We start from the raw sequence: 17,816 nt of genomic DNA, 5'->3' as shown, positions 1-17,816 counted from the left end.
ATGTACTTATCGAATATGTACTTACCCGCGTAAAAGAAAAAACAAGTATGTAAAACAAGTATAAAAAATGAACACGCGCGGATTTTTAGCAATTTGGAAGGGGGAGGGGGGATTAAAATAGATTCTTTCATTTTATATCATTATGCGCACTACTTGGCAATGTCTCAATGCATCTTAACTTTTATATCATTATGCATATTTGGTAACGTCGCAATTGTATCAAAATTACATTGATGATGTCATCATTTGGACACGTCGTGATGTATCCAGATCACATCAAATTGTATGAGAAGAAAAAAGGGAGATAGGAGAAGAGAAAAATGGTAAGTGAGACAGCATGATGGCGATGGCGGCGGCGATGTGGCGGCGGCAATAGTAGTCCGCGGCGGTAGCAGCGGGAGCAGCAAAAAAAATGCAGAGCGCGAAACGTCATCACACGTATTCTGTTTATGGAATCCATCGACTGGTACTCCTATGTAAACAGCGACACTAGTGATTCTAGGACTTTCCCCGTGCTATCCCCTCCCCCGCGTCTATGAGTACTCCTGCCAGGGCTGATATGTATTTGAAATACTTTTATTCGAAAAACAATTGCTAAAACAATTATATTTTGTGTTTGTTCGGAGTATATGAAAATATTTTGTATTTTGTATTTCATGGAAGCATATAAAATTATTTTGTATTTTATATTTCAAATATTAACATTAGACAATCTTATTACTTGAATTATAAAATACAAAAAAAAGCTCTCAATCTTTCGATTTTAAATACAAAATGAGTAATATTTTCTTGTGATTCGGTGAAATAAAAAATACAAAACACGCTTGTATTGCAGAAAGTGTGTTTTGAATAAAAGTATTTCAAATACATGCTCAGCCCTACCTTTCAAATACATGCTGTCTCTCCGCACGCCCCGCTCACCTGAATTAGAACCGATTCTCTATTCCTACTGGAATATAATATTCGATAATTTTTTCATATATTTGGCATATATCTTTTTTTTCTAAAAAAGTTTTTTCTTTAGGGACTCTTATTATCGCGGGAATCAATTTCCGGCCTCGGCTTAGCACTTCGGTGACAATAATGGCGCGATTTGATAATGATTATTTAATGATTATTTAATTTATTTTTCCACGATGCTTGAAAGGAGATTGTGGCATCTTTCCATCTCAATGCCTGATTTCCATGTGCTTATGCTACATAAATTTTATTATCACGAATCACTCGAATAAGCATGGTTTTTATTTATTCTATTATATTGTATATTTGCTATGAAAATTTCTTTTTGATACGTTCTTCAGATTCGTGTTACTGATTGAATTTGTCTGTGCTTTACTTTATTGATTATTTTAATGAATATTGCGAAACACACACACAAAGAAATCGTAGAGTCCATTGTACGTAACATTATTTATAAAATAATGATATCAGAAAATTATATTATCTTATTCAATTCAAATATACAATTTTTTCAAAAAATATATGAAATCTCTATATTGCGTCAATTATAAGCATATGTACATTTTCTTCAACATTTTTGTCGTACTATTAAAAAATAAAAAGTGCAAAAAATTATATAGCCAAACGTACTACAAATTTATTTTTTAAAAATTATTTTTTAAAAATAAGACTTAAATGGTACATACTAAAGCTTTTTATTCTCATTTAAAAGTATTCCAATCAAAGTGATATTTTATTATTCCAACTAATTAATTAAAATTTAATTACAAAGAATTGAAAAAGTAAAAGTATAAATTTTAATAATTTATTTCAAATAAAAACTTTACAGTAAAGAAATTTAGTGCTGTTATATGTCAACAATACAAAATACATGATATCAAGACAAAACACCTTATTTACAAAAAAATAAAACAGGTATCAAATGCGTTCTTATACGCGCTATATGTGCTCTTGAAAAAAAAAAAAACTAATTCCAACTTTCTTCCAAACTAATTCCAACCCTATTTTCCAAATTATTAAAATAAGAATATTTTTTTTCACAAAATGTGTGAAATCTTTAAATTGCCAATTTTAAATAGAAAATACATTTCATTGAAACAGAAATGTAATATAATTTAAACAATAAAACTCAAGTCCTTTTTTCAATCTTTTTAAAAAGTAGTAACTATTTTTTAAGATGAATTAAATCTTCTGGCTCATAACCTATTCTATGTTTTTAAAAATTGCTTGAAACTAAAGGTATTTGATAGAAATAAAAAAATTTTTAATGTAGAAAAAATTGACGCCGCAAACTTGGCTTAATCTAGCACAACACCGGTGCCAAGTCTTTTTATGTTGAAAATTATTTATTTCAACTAAATCTTTATTTTCGTGCATGTTTTAAGAATAGAGAATATATCATTTAGATTAAATTAGAAGATTTCATTCAACTTAAAACATGATTATATTCTTGATGCTCTCACGGGTGCTTTCTATATAAAGATCATGCATTTCGCGGGTTTATTCAGATCCATTTTTGAAATGCCAACGTTTCGTGAATCTTGCAGTCCATTTCATCAGGGCGAGAAAGATACTGAGTTGTTCCTCCGGGCCAACCGTTCCTTTTATATTACGCTACTTGTTGAAGTAATGGGGGGAAAGAAGAGAATTGTGGATAGGCAGGGGAGGGGGGGAGAGGTTGCGGAAATTGGTCGGTCTTCTATAACCGGGAGAATGGTTTTCTATATTTTATTTATATTGTAGCTATTATCTCTTTAGATTTTTAGAGTGTTTTTGTATCTCTATGGTTTCTCTATACTTTCTTGGAAATGATGTAATATTGATTATGTCGTTTTGTCAAACAGTATTTATGTTCTGTTCCAAAGCTAAATCTTCTCTATCAAACATCACTAGACAAGAGCGATTAGCCCTCTAAGACTTGAATAGGACACAGATATCGTCATGCTCCAACCGACAAAGGCAATATGATAATAGTCATGAACATATTAGACTATAAGAAAAAAATGAAGAATCTTCTCTCGGATAAAACATATAAAAAAGCTTGACAAAGATCCAAGTAATACAATCGTACTGAATACCAAGAACTTAAAAAGCACCATTCCCAATAAAAGTTAAAAGAAAAAGAGCTATGAGTCAAAAGTTTGACCTATAAAATTGGTAGATGAGTAAAAAAAAATGTCTTAATTAATAAATTAATTAATTGAAATTTAATAACATGCATCTAACACAACGACCGTTTCGATCACGATTGGATCATTATTAATGTTTACAAAATATGTCTAAAGAGTAAAAAAACATAACATAAGTCGATTGAAAATTGAAAATATACTTCGCATTAAATAATTATACAATTGTTGGTATCAATAAATTAAGAAGGATCTTGGTCTTGTTAATTAAACTGAACATACATAAAATACATACATTAGAATTTGTCAGAAAAGTAAAAACTTATACTATGGATGGTCGAAATGAAAATATACTTCGCAATGTCAAGACATCTAACTATTGGTACCAATAATTAAAGAATCTTCGTATTATTAGTAAAATTGTACAGCAACAGAACGTCGATATATGGTTATATATTAGTGTCCAGAACGAAACATAACACATTACAGCTATAAATATAATGATGTAAGATTGTAAGAATGACAGAAAAATATAATCTGATGAGACAATACAATAATGATATAAGTGAAAATTAAAAATGTACAGTGTAAATTTATGTATTCAATTAAAATAATAAAATACTTGATATGATCAACAGTACACTGAGCATTTCCAATTCTTTACACACAAGATTACAGTTTACTATGGAGATTGTTAACAACAGAATATGTTTTCTTGATATAATAATTATCATTGACAATCAGAGAATCATTTTTGATACATATTACAAAGCAACATTTTCTGACAGATTCCTCAATTTCTATTTGAATCACCCTCTCCGTCACAAAAGAGGTACACTTATTAGTCTCTTAGAAATAATAAATAAAATATTCTATATATCACAACCTCGCTTTCAACAAAAAAATTTGATCGATGCAATTCACACTTTTCTTGAAAATGGTTATTCTCTCTCTTTTATTTTTTTCATAATAGAAAAAAGATTAAAATTTCATACATTAAATACAAATACTACACATAATTTACAAATTAAAGAAAAATATTTTACAATTCCCTATGGACATTCCATCTCAGAAAGTTTTCTACCTATCTTTAACATGTTTCATTGTAAACTTGTAATTTTCATCATCACCTATACCTTAAAAAATTTATTAAGAGAGATAAGGATAAGTTGGAATTGCTTTCGAATTAAAATTTTGTATATAATTGTATATAAGATCTCATGTGTGATGATTGTGACGCCAGCTATGTTGGCCAAACAAAGAGAAAACTAAGTACTAGATTGCGTGAAACATACATTTCGGATATCAATAAAAAGACAAATTCTCCATCTGTTATATCCGATCATCACGTTAATTTTAATCATAATTTCAGATGGAATGATGTGAAGATTTTAGACAGTGAATCTTCTTATAACAAAAGATTGATATTTGAAATGATTCATATTAAAAGAAATGCGGTTTAAATAAACAAAATGATACTGAATTTTGTCAGAATTCTACTCACATATTCCTTCTCTATCTCTTTCTCCCTTACAATTATCTTTTTTTCCTCTCCATACATCCCCCTTCCTATGTTCCTTCTACACCTCTTTAATCTCATTTCCCACTATTTTCTAACATTAACTTTACTTTCCTTCTTTCTGAAAGTCATTTTATATTTATTTTGTCTAACAACGTCGAAAATAAGAGACATCGATCTTTCTCTCATCGCATTGTCTATTGCACTTTATTCATATTATTTAAATTTTTTTGGAACTGAAATCTCAACTATAATTATGAAAGATATTTTTCTTATTTAATTTTAAAGAGTATTTTATTATTTTAATTGAATAGATACATTTACACTGTACATTTTTAACTTTCACTTACATCATTATTGCATTATCTCATCAGATTATATTTTTCTGTCATTCTTACAATCTTACATATTATATTTATATGTTATTTATATGTATTATTTCTGGACACCAATATATAATCATACACCGATGTTCTTTTGCTATACAATTTTACTATAATAACAAGACGAATTCTTTAATTATTAGTATCAACAGTTAGATGTCTTGACATTGCGAAGTATATTTTCATTTGCCGTTCGTTTTCATTCGACCGTAATATAAGTTTTTATTTTTTTGACAAATTCTAATGCATGTGTTTTATGTATATTCAGTTTAACTAACAAGATGAAGATCCTTCTTAATTTATTGATGACCAACAATTGTATAGTTATTTAATGCGAAGTATATTTTCAATTTTCGATCGACTTATGTTATGTTTTTTTACTGTTTAGACATATTTTGTAAACATTAATAATGATCCGATCGTGATTGAAACGGTCGTTGTGTTAGACGGCATGTTATTGAATTTCATAATTAATTTATTAAGACATTTTTTTATCTACCTACCAATTTTATAGGTCAAATTTCAGACTCATAGCCGTTTTTCTTTTAACTTGTTTTTAAATTATTGAACATTATACTATTATATAATTTCCAATAAAAATCAACATTACAAAATCAACATTAAAACCTACGAATCCGCTACCACCAAGATTATACGGACTACTAAAAGTACACAAATCAAACATCCCTCTCAGACCGATTGTTAGCGCCATACACTCCCCGATATACAACTTATTCCGCTTCCTAGCACAAACACTATAACCTTTTACTGAAAAATCCGAATCACACATAACCAATTCAACGGACTTCACACAAAAGATTCAAAACATCCCACAGACCTGCTTGTAAGTTTCGATAGTATAATTCTTTTCCACACAAGAAAATAAAAGACCTTTAAACATAATAAAGGTCTCACATGAAGTCTCCTCTGACCTCATCCCGCTAATAGAACACTGCTTAACATCCTCTTACTTCTTTTATAATAATTAATTTTATGAACAAACTTCAGGAACGGCAATGGGTTCTCCTATTTTTCCTGTAATCATCAACATCTTCATGGAGCATTTTTGAGAAAGAGGCTCTCAGAAAAACACCTAAAAAATCAGAAATTTATTCCGTTATTCCATCATGTAGACAACACATTCGTGATATGACGACATGGATCAGAGCCGAACTCCAAAAATTCCTTTTCCTCAACATCCAAATATCCAATTCACTATAGACATAGAGGAAAACGGAAAACTCCCTAGATGTTCTTGTCTCTAAGAAAGCTAACAGTACCTTAGATCATCAAGTGTACAGAAAACTAACGCACACAGAGTCGCACCATCATCCAGTATAAAAACAGTCTGCAATCAACTCACTTGTACATAGAGCTTTCACTATCTCTGACAAAGAATATCTACAGACAGAATTCAACCACTTAAAACTAACATTATAGAAAAATGAACACGACAAAAAAGACATAATCAATTAATAAACATGCAAACAAGACAACAGTTTCTGATAACCAGACAAAAGAATATCCTATTCATTCTCCCTTATGTCAAAGGAACAACAGATCAGATTGGCAGGATATTAAACAAATACAATATCCGAACTTTAAATCATCCAAAATATGGGACAAATCTTAAGAAATTCTAAAGACCTCTATACAAGGTATTTTATATACTCAGCTCCGCAGGAGTATATAAAACACCTTGTTCCTGCAAGCAAGTATACATTGAAGAAATACTCGGGAGAATGGTCAACCTACGGATAAAAGAACATCATCAACGTGTCAGGCTAAAATACGTCACGCAGTCAGCATTATCAGAACACAATATCGAAACAGGATATCAAATACTGTTTGACAAAACGACTACAATAAACAACATTATATCATACTTTTCAAGAAAGTATAAAGGAGTCATAGAGATACAAAAACATCCTAACAATTTAAATAGAGATAATACAACATAAATAAAATATGCAAAATTTCCCGATTATTGAAGACCGATCAATTCCCCCCCCCCTTCTCCCCCTTCTCCACTCACAATTTTCTTCTTTCTTCCTACCACTCCAACAAATAGGCGCAATATAAAAGGAATGACCTGGAGGAACAGCTTAGTATCAGACTTCTTGCCTGATGAAACGGACAGCAAGGTTTACGAAACGTTGATATTCCAAGAATGGATGGACACGGAGGAAACTCGCGAAACGCATAATCTTTATATTAAAACATGATTATTTTTTAAGAAGAATTATAAATAGAAGTCTTGATGTTTAAAAGTAATTATACCTGTGCTTTATTGTATAAAAGTATTAAATTAGTGTTTCACGAATGTATTTTCTAATTATAATTGGCACAGTTTAAAGATTTCACATATTTAAAAAAAAATTATTATTACCTTGATAGTTTGAAAAAGATTTGGAATAGATTTGAAACAGATAATTATTTTTTTCTTCAATAGTACATACAAACGCGTACACTTAGCGCTTCTTTTATCAATTTGTAAAAAAGGTTATTTAGTCATGTTTTACCTCATTTCTTAGATACAATATATAAAAAACTATTAAAAAACTTTTAAAGAATTGTTTTCCGATTGACATTTCGACCATTCCAAATGGAAAAACTTTATATAAAAACTTTTAAAAAACTTTTAAAAAATTGTTTTCTGATTGACATTTTGATTATTCCAAAATGCATTTTTCCACTTAAAGTTTCACCAAACTATTAATTATAGCATCACCGTTAACAAAAAAAGGGACAATCTTTTGAAAGAAAGGGAGATACTCATTGGCGAGCTGGAGACTATGCGACAACGCATGAAAAATATGTCCACTTACGCAGAGGAACTTGAGCAAAAAAATAACGAAGTCAATCAACGAATGACAGAGATGCAGGAAACCATTGGCATGCAACTGAATGAAATTTCGCGAGAAAAAGGTGTCCGAGAGAGATTGGAAATTGAGGTGCGACAACTTCAGGAAGAAATCATTATAAAAAAGAACGAACTGGAGGTAAAGTATTTGTAAATGATTATTATTACTAAAGCCCGAATTATCCGCTGATCGACGTACCGATTCCAGTCGACTGTAGCGACTGTTCCTCGTGATTCTCCTTACTACAACTCATCTGAAGCCGTGGCGACGGCGTCACGGCGATAGGGGATGAAGTGAGAAGAGCTAGCTACAGTTGATGTGATCTCAGGATTTTAATCCGGATTCTAATTAATAAAAACTGGAAGGATGATATGAACTTTTTATCCGTCATGTACATTTAGATATACAGAGTGTTCGAAAAGAATGGGATTTCCCTATGATCTTCAAAATTATGCACTTTCAAGGAAAATAACCCGAATAAAAGTTGCAAGAGTCACGAAGAACTTTTAATGACCTTGAATTTGATCTTGATTTGAAAATCACATTGAGATCACTTTTAATTTCTTAAATTGAATCCCCTATTTTTCATTAAATTGTTTCATTAAATACTATGTAGCTAACCTTGAGAGCTTTTCAAAACATTATAATAAAATATTTTTCCATAAAGTATATTCGAGTTATAAGACTTGAATATTACAGTATCGTCGGCATTAGCATTATGCAAGATGTCCGATGTTAACTACAAAAATATGTAATGAAAAATGAGGATTTCATTTCCAAAAAATTAAAAGTGACCTTTATGTAACCTTCAAACAATTATTTAAGGTCAAGTTCAAGGTCATCTTCAAAAGGTACTTCATGATTTCTACAACTTTTATTCGGATTTTCTCTGAAAGTGCGTACTTTTGTAGATTATAGGAGGGTCCTATTATTTTCAAACACCTTGTATAATTGTATGATAGTAAGTTATTAATTACTGTATTATGTAAAGGGTGTATTATGTACGGTAATAACTACATCATTAAAGATCGAGAAGTATCGATAATCTGTCGGTAGTTATCGAATATTATATTACCGAATATTATTGATAGTTTTAGTTACTATCGACAACTTTTTACAGTTTTGAAGATTTTAAAAGAGTCGACACACAGACTTCAACAGGGTGAGTAAAAAGTCCCGGACTGGTAAAATATTTCGAAAATTAAATATTTCTGAAAGAAATGTTTTCTACAAAAATTGTAGAGTTTTAAACTCTATTCACTGATCTGGTCAATCTGACTTTGGATGGCGTCACTAAAGTCAGGTAAAGGTTGCAACAATTTTTAAAAATGGTACACTTTATTTTTGATTACATAATCTAATAGCTGGTGTCAAGAACTTTTCAAAACACTACAATAAAATTATTTTTTATAAAGTACTTTTCGAGTTATGAGGCTGGAAAGTTACAGCATTTCCACATGCTTAGCATTACCAAGGGTGAACATGGCGAGACTTTCATCTCTTTGGGGTGCTTAATTTACGTGAATCTCTTTGTCTCTTACGTGTGTGTGTGTATGTGCATATATGTGCATGCGTGTTAATTTCAAAATCAACAATTATAAGATTATGATTCAACATTGCACTAAAACAGGTAGCATGAAAGATTGTTCATTGATAAATCACAGATTTATTTCTATGATTATGCATTATGTATTAGAGTCGATAATGATTATATCAGATGTTTGAATTGCTTTCCTTCTACTGTTTGACAGTATGTTAGCCTTAATTGAAAAGAATTTCTGAAATTTCTCAACATATCAATAATTATATATAAACTCATTTCGTCAGTTATTCTCTGCTTCAATTCTGCCATACTCGCTGATTTTGTTTTATAAATATATTCTTTTAACAATCTCCATAAAAAGAAATTTAGTAGTGTCAGGTTTTAGAAGCTACTCAATTTTTTTTGCCTCCCAGTCCATCTGTTCAGGAAAGTTTCATTCAGCAATCTTTGTACCTTTAATCCAAAATACACTTCATCTTGTTGAAACCACACGCAATCAAAATCGTTCGAATGGGAGAAGAATATTGAATAGAGTTGGAATGATTTGCTCATATAGTATTGTTTCGTATATATAGCATATATCTCAGAATATCATGATATCGAGATTTGTTATTTCTCATCCTGTGGATTTTCGGTGCTTCAATATCAGAAATTTTGATTAACATTTCTATAAAGTTCGAAATTAGCTTCATTGCAAAAGAAGAACAATGTTATTTATGAAATCGTTTTCGCATGCCTTAATAAGTTCACAAAATTTCCAAAATCATCATGAACTAACTCTCGCACATAAAGTATTTTATTGGGAATAAAATCTGTGCTTTCTTAAAATATTACACACTGATGATTGGCTGGTTTCATTTTCGATAACAACTTTTCTAGACGTATTAGGCGATTCGAGAAAATTTTGCAAAACGTTTGCACTCTTTTCCTCATTGGAGGAATATACTACCTTGAGCAAAAAGTTCCCGGAAGTTCATTCAGAAAATTTAAAATATAAGTTTTATTCGTCAAAAGTGATATTGTCTCCTTCAAAGTACTCCCTGTCGACTGCAATGCATTTATGCCAGTGCTTGATCCAGCTCTCGAAACATTTCTGGAACTCTATTGTATAGCCATCAGAGCCGTCTTTGATTTTTCCATTACCTTCTTTCGGCTGTTAAAATGCGTTCCTCGTAATTTTTTCATGCCACTCATAAACGGCTGTTTTCTTTAGGGTATCACTGCCGAAACAATTTCCCAACATTTCCAAGGTTTTCACACCATTGAATTCATTTTTAACGCAAAATTTAATACAAACTCTTTATAGTTTTAAAATGCTTTTTCAAATATCGCTTCGTGACTATTTTTCATGGAGATATTTGAATTTGGTTTTTACTGATTTTTAATAACTTTAATTTTGTTGAGAAGCAGTAGATAAATTTTTAGATAGAATAACTTCATTAAAAATCATCGTATCGAGATGTTTAAAAAAATGTTTTAAAGCTTAAAATCTCTATTGTTTAGATCGATATTTTATAATATCGTCTTACTGATATTTGATGAAATTACACATAAATGAAGATGCATCAAATCACAAAATTTTATACGAAATTTATGAAATTTTACCACGTGAATTAAATATTGCGCACAATGTTTTTTGAAAGGGTCGTTTTTGTTTCAATGTTGAATAATTCGGTGAAAAAAAATCGTACAAAAATAAAAAAATTAATTGAAAGTAAAGATTTACTCTTTCGAAAGATGTAAATCGCATTTATGTACAATTTTTAATTCGCGCTGTGACACTTCGCAAATTTTGTAAAAATTTTGATATCTGATGCGTCTTGATGACGCTCGTACCACTTGCACTTTGTTGTTTGAAAGAGTTCAAAGTTTTGGATGGCGATACTTTTATTGATGTGTTTATCGCTACAAACTCATCGTTGAACGCGGTGTTCACCTTCACACTGCCGTATCTTTCTATAGTGTCTCGCTCTCGCTCGAGCACTACATCGCCAGCGCCTTTCACAAACGTAGTTCGATGTGATTAGAGTTTATCATCGCGCCTGTCAATATACTCACGAACGATTGTTTCGATCTCGCGCCATCGAAATCCATATCCAGCACCCACATGCATGAATCGTCCACTTACCGAATCCTTCAAACTCTTGAGCTTCGGGAAAATATTATCACTAATTGTCTCTTGCCGATCGATAATCACGATCGTTTTGCATGACTCTGCTCTTTCGAAGATTCGATGACTCGTCGCATCGTTGTTCGATGCTACGTTCATGCTATGTACTCTTCTTTGGTATTCAGCTGGATCGCTTGCTCTATCAAATCACGCTCCATGTTATCGTTTGTGTTGACTAACGACGCGATGTGTCTAAATCTTCTCATTTTATACCATTTACTTGATCATGTGATATTAGTATCACACTACAATGATGACGATGTCATCGTTCGAACATTTTGTGACATGTCATACCATGTCGAATGTTCACGAAAAATCTGGTCACATCACATGTACACTATTTAGCAACGTCGATAGCAACGATTTATATCAAATTGCATGTTATTGCAAATTGCGATGATGTCACCGCGAATGCCGTGATATGTGACTTGTCGCGGCATGTCCTTGAAAAATTTTTGATGATGCTAAATCTAATAAAGTCGTCGATGTTTGCGAAATTGTAAACATTTTTTTGTATTAAATAACACATTGATGTTATCGCGAGACGCGTCAAATAACAAATACGATGTGACAAACATCTTGAGTAAGATGAATATCTAGAGTATCTAGAGTATAAAAATTCAAATACTGAATGTGAATTATTAGTTATTATGGATAATAATATATATAGTATATGTAAAATAAACGAACTTTAAACTGTATGTTTCAGCATTTGAAATTATTCATTCCGTCTTTGTGATATTCATTCGTTCTTTTCCTTCCTATCTTCTTCATGATATCATATTACATGTAATCAATGATATTATTGTCCCTGATAATATCGTTGCGCTCGCTTTAAAAGCATTAGAATATAATCGAATACAATAGAAATAAAAAATATATATGTATATGTTTTGCGTATGAGAATAAGTAAAATGAATTACATAGGAAGTTGCAATTAGAAAAAAAATCGTAAGTATAGGATGCATATGAATCGCAACGGACGGCATAATGTATCGAGAGAAAAATGATATATGGCAAGTATATGAAATAGCTGCGACATTGGTGGTGACGGCGCTCAATATCTCAATGCGTATAACGGTAACTGATAACCAGATGCTCTATGCACAACAAAGGCTACCCTAAAACTTATTCTCGCGGCAATACTTTTGCTTTACTTTTTTTTTATACACCGACCATAGATAAATGCCTGGCTAATAATAAAAATGTCTCGCTAAGCGAAGAATATTTTTCAACGTCAATCTTGTCCACGTCTTGTCCGCACGCGGATTCATCTTATATAAAACAAAAATTCTCTGTTTTAACATGAACTCCCTGCTTTAAAAAATTGTTAACAGTGAGACAAAAAAAAGTTCTGCTATATAAAACAAAATTCTCTGCTTTAAAATAAATTTCCTGCTTCACGTCTTGTCCGCGCGCGGATTCATCAGTTGTATGTATTTAAATGGTATGTGTAAAATGAAATTCAGAGAGCCCTATAAATTTGAAAAAAATGATGAGGAGGAGGAGAATGTTTTTCTCATGGAGGCCGGCGCAATTGAGGAAGAGGATATCTCTGTCGGCGAGGATGCTCTCACCGTAAAGAAGAAAGAAGTTGGGCATGAACTCAACGAGAGCCTCCTGATTATTAATTTCGTATTCTTATACGAATGACGAATTGATCGAGTTCATGCTCTTTCTTCGATTTCTTCGATTTAATTGATGAAAAGGAATTATTATTGTACATTTTTGTGTAATGTACTTTATTGCGGTGGCGGTAAAAGCTGAGGAGGTGGCCAAGGCGGCAGAAATTGCCGCTTGAGCCGAAGAGACTACGTGGATGGGGGAAGTGGATCAGGAAGAGAATGATTAGGTAGTGAAGGTAGCGGGAGGTGGAAGTATCAAGTAAGCATTTTGCATTTTGAATTTTTACTTCTTTTTGTCTACGCAGCATTCTACATTTTTACTTCTCTACATGCTTCCTCACCCTATCCCCCCTCCCCCCTCCCCACTAGCAAGTTCCTCTCGCAACGCCAGCACTGCCTGATGCCATCCAGATGACTGTATCTGTGGTCCAGAACCTTCCTATATACTACTAATATATGTATATTTGTACTATGTATACTACTAATATATGTATAACTGTATATCCGATTATGAAATTATTCTACTAGCTTTCTATTATCTCTTCCTTAGTTCTTCGCTCATTCCTTGGCGATTTCATGTTACACCATGTCGGCTTTATCATAACGCCTAACGGTCATTGCGCTTTTATTGAATGTTCGCATTTGCACTCATTAATTCGATAGAATAAAAATCTTAAATCTTTGCGTGCGAGAAAAAAGATTAAACGTGAAGTTGGAGAGAGAATGCATCGGGAGAAAGAGAGAGAAAAGATGATAAGTATAGATAGTAAGAGATAGCGCACTCGACTGCTCTTATATTATTAAAATATTAAAATTATGCTCGTATTATTGTATTGTTAAATCGCATAAAAATCGCAAAATAAATATCATCTTTTATTAAAATACGTGAGAGAAAATACATTTTCAACAATTTGTGACTACTATACTAATCAAAATTGTATTAATAATAAATGTGACGCATTAGAAAAATTGTAAAATTTATGATAAAACTTCAATCATAGAATGAGAATTAGTAATGTGCGCTTTAGATGAAATTGTATACACTGCATTACATTTAAAGTAAGAAATAAATTAATGTTTTGTAAAAAAAATTGTATATTATGATACTTAAATATAAATTCTCAGTTTTTTAAAATTATTTTCAGTCTCCTTTTTCCCTGCCTCTATTCAGCGATTTAGAGTTATACATGATAAGAAGGCGCGCAGTTTTTTCTCAAGTAAGTTAATCAAATTATTAAAAATTGAATAATAAAAAAATTATATCTATTTTTTTTTGTTTTCTCCACAATCCTAAAATATTTTTTTCATTTCCTTCTACAACATCATCTGCTTGTTACGTAACTTCAAGATCTGCACGTTCATGTTTCTTTTCATATCATTTTAAAAATCTTTGAATAAATACCGTATCTATTTAATAAAATCGCGTGCAAGAAGAAAAGAGAATGTGGGAGGGAATACAATGGGAAGAAAAGAGCGCGAATACTATGGTAAGTATAGAGTTCACAACGGATAGGATAGAGAAGATAATTGGTTAGAAAAAGAACGCAATGCGGTGAGAGAGAGAGAAAAAACAAAATCCCCCTTCCCCTTCTAACACGAATTCCCGTAACGCGCTTCCCTTCCCTCGGATCCAGCATTTGTGATGTACTTCCCTCTCTCTGACCTCTCTCAAGCACACACACACACACACACACACACACACACACACACACACACACACACACACACACACACATCGCATACGTGTATTAATACACGTTAATACATAGTTAGTTAGAATCCGCTTACGTATTTTACTTCCAACTCATGCGTACACAACAATACAATTATCCGACGAGCAAGAAATTTTTTCGCTTTTTCGTTTTTTCCTTTTTATCAAATCAACCTTATTAAATGAAAATCTGAGGATACGTAATGGTAGAAAAATGTTTATGAGTTTCTATTTCCATACTTACGTTGCTTTGAACGTGGAAAACCATTCTATGACAATAAATTCTTTTAGATGCGCACAATTCACTTTTCTCTAATTTCCAACCTAGAGTGCACTTAGATTCCCGTCCGTATGTATTCCCGACATCATGTTATCTTTGTTTCACATTTGGTGAGTAACAAGGATAAAAAGACATCTGGGTGATACTTGAATGAGAATCCGAACACAGATCTGGTGGACGAGAAGGAGAAAGAAGGAAAAGAAAGAATAGAAAGAGGGAAAAGAAGGGGGAGGAGGAGATAAAAACATATAGACAGGTGCGCATACATAGATACGACATAAATCTAATCGGTCAACCTCTACGTGATACATGTTAGGTAATGATAATGCCGATAGTTCTGTAATCTTTAATCTCATAACTTGAAAAGTTACTAATTAAAAAGAGGCTTGTTTTTGTATTTTGAAAAGCTAATGACATTAGCCATTAGATTCTGAAATAAAAAATAAGGTGTTTCGTTTAAAAAAAATCGATAAGATTTTAATCTAACATTGGTTGGTAGTTTAATCTAACATTGGCGCCACCTAAGATCAAATTAACAAGATCAGTAAGTAGATCATTTTAAATTGTATAACTTTTGTATAAAACATTTTTTTGAGAAATGCTTACTTTTCAAAATATTTAATAGATCTGGGACTTTTTGAATACCTTGACAAATATGTATAAACAAATATGGAAGTAATGCGTAATTGAAACTGATAATAACTATAAAAATTCGAATAAGCTTTATTTAAATGAAGTTATCATCTCTAACACAGTCTTAAAATTTGTAACTTCTTTAGAAGCTTTTATTAAATGTAACAATGTATGTACATAACTAAAAGATACAACATAAATATAATTGATCATCGCGATTAGCATACAAAATAATTAATGGTCTATATTTTCGTTATAGTGCAAACTTGATCTTTTTTGATGCCTTGAACTTTTGCGTGAGCAAAGTACGAGTATTATTTGATTGTATGAGATATATAACTTTGTATATGTTCAAAAATTTGTATCTCATATCTACAAATTTCTATTTCAAAGCTAAAAGTTTAAAATTCCGTGCGTCGTGGTAAGATGGACTGCTAAGAAAGTGATAAAAATTAAAAAATGTATTACATTATTACAAAAAGCTGTATTTCGAAATTGTTGAAAATGATTTTGATTTCAGAATTAAAAAAATTTTTTAATGATGAATCCAATATGGTAACCATAAATTTGAAAATATTCTGTAAGATGGCAAGATTGAAAAAGTCTTGAACTTGCGAAAAATAAAGATCAAATACTCAGAATTAATTTATTAGCGGATCGTTTACATTTCTTCTTCGTATTTTCTTGATTTTCTTATTTCTTAAATAAACGCATGCGCAACGCTGAACTTCAATGTTTTTACGATCAAACAAGATCTGTCCTAAGATCTCTTCACAATGTTCAGTAATATTTAGTCTTATCGACATCGCATTATGCATATAATACTTATTCAGTTAAACACAAGTATCGCTGAATACATTTCTTCCAACTCGATAAGATTATTAACCTTGTATCCGCCTCGAATACCTTGATCAAAAGTTCCCGGAATTCATTCAGAAAATTTAAAATACAAGTTTTATTAATTAAAAGTGATATTGTCCCCTTCAAAGTACTCACCCATCGATTGCAACGCACTTGATCCAGCTCTCGAAACATTTCTAGAACTCTTGTCAGTATAGCCATCAAAGCCGTCTTCGATTTTTTCATTACCTCCTTTCGGCTGTTAAAACGCGTTCCCCCGTAATAGTTTTTTCATGCCACTCATAAACGGTTGTTTCCTTTAGAATATCACTGCCGAAACAGTTTCCCAACATTTCCAAGGTTTTCACACCATTGAATCCATTTTTAACGCAAAATTTAATACAAACTCGTTGTTGCAAATTCAACTCCATTTTTAAAACTGTAAAAAATCGAAAATACGTGCAGAGGTAGATGTACTCAAGACGGCGTTTTTTACAAATGTCAAGCTATGGTGATAAAATTTGGTGGGAATGTCAATGATAGATGTGGCAACCTAACCAAAAAAAAAAAACAGAACTCAAATCAGCTAACTCAGAGCATCACCTGGTAATTCCGGAAACTTTTTGATCAAGGTGATATGATTTAAACATCGCAAAAAAATTTCAAATACGTATATTATTTACTAATGTTACATAGTAGGAATAAATTGAACGGATATATAACATTAAAATAGATTGTGACTAAAAAATACAAAACTTAATTGAAACAAGTTAAACGAGATAAACATCAACTAATGAAAGATTTTTTTATGCAATTGGAATTAATTAGCAGAATAGCTTTATCCATAATTTAATACGATTAGAGGAGAGTATTTAATTGTAGAGTTCTGGGGAAACATTAAACCTGGAATATCTTTTATAACATATCGGTTGTCGTCAAGAACTTTAGCAAACTATTAGGTGTACAACTTTGCTTCCACCGTTTTCCTAGATGGCTTTAGCGGTAAGTGGTGGTCGAAATAAATAGATCATAGACGTCATACAATAAACTTGGGCATCTGTCAACATAACCCCATAGAAACATTAGTCGATTTGTGTTTGCATCATAAAGTTATTCTCAATTGAAAATATCAGTTTACGAGCCAAATTCTCATTTGCGGGAA

General features: G+C 31.6%; 1 protein-coding gene across 1 annotated transcript in view; it reads left to right on the top strand.

Moving 5' to 3' along the window:
- Positions 1-17,816, top strand: part of LOC108687088 (cilia- and flagella-associated protein 58-like) — a 383,240-nt gene that overhangs the window by 86,578 nt on the left and 278,846 nt on the right. Inside the window, exon 3 of the mRNA XM_018192691.1 lies at positions 7,714-7,990. Within this exon, the coding sequence (XP_018048180.1) occupies positions 7,714-7,990 (277 nt within the window). The remainder of the gene's footprint in view (positions 1-7,713; positions 7,991-17,816) is intronic.

This window comes from Atta colombica, unplaced genomic scaffold (assembly GCF_001594045.1).
Source record: "Atta colombica isolate Treedump-2 unplaced genomic scaffold, Acol1.0 scaffold20, whole genome shotgun sequence".
Classification (NCBI taxonomy): Eukaryota; Metazoa; Arthropoda; class Insecta; order Hymenoptera; family Formicidae; genus Atta; species Atta colombica.
The sequence above is the reverse complement of the archived record's forward strand: the minus strand, read 5'-3'. Positions and strand labels throughout refer to the sequence as shown.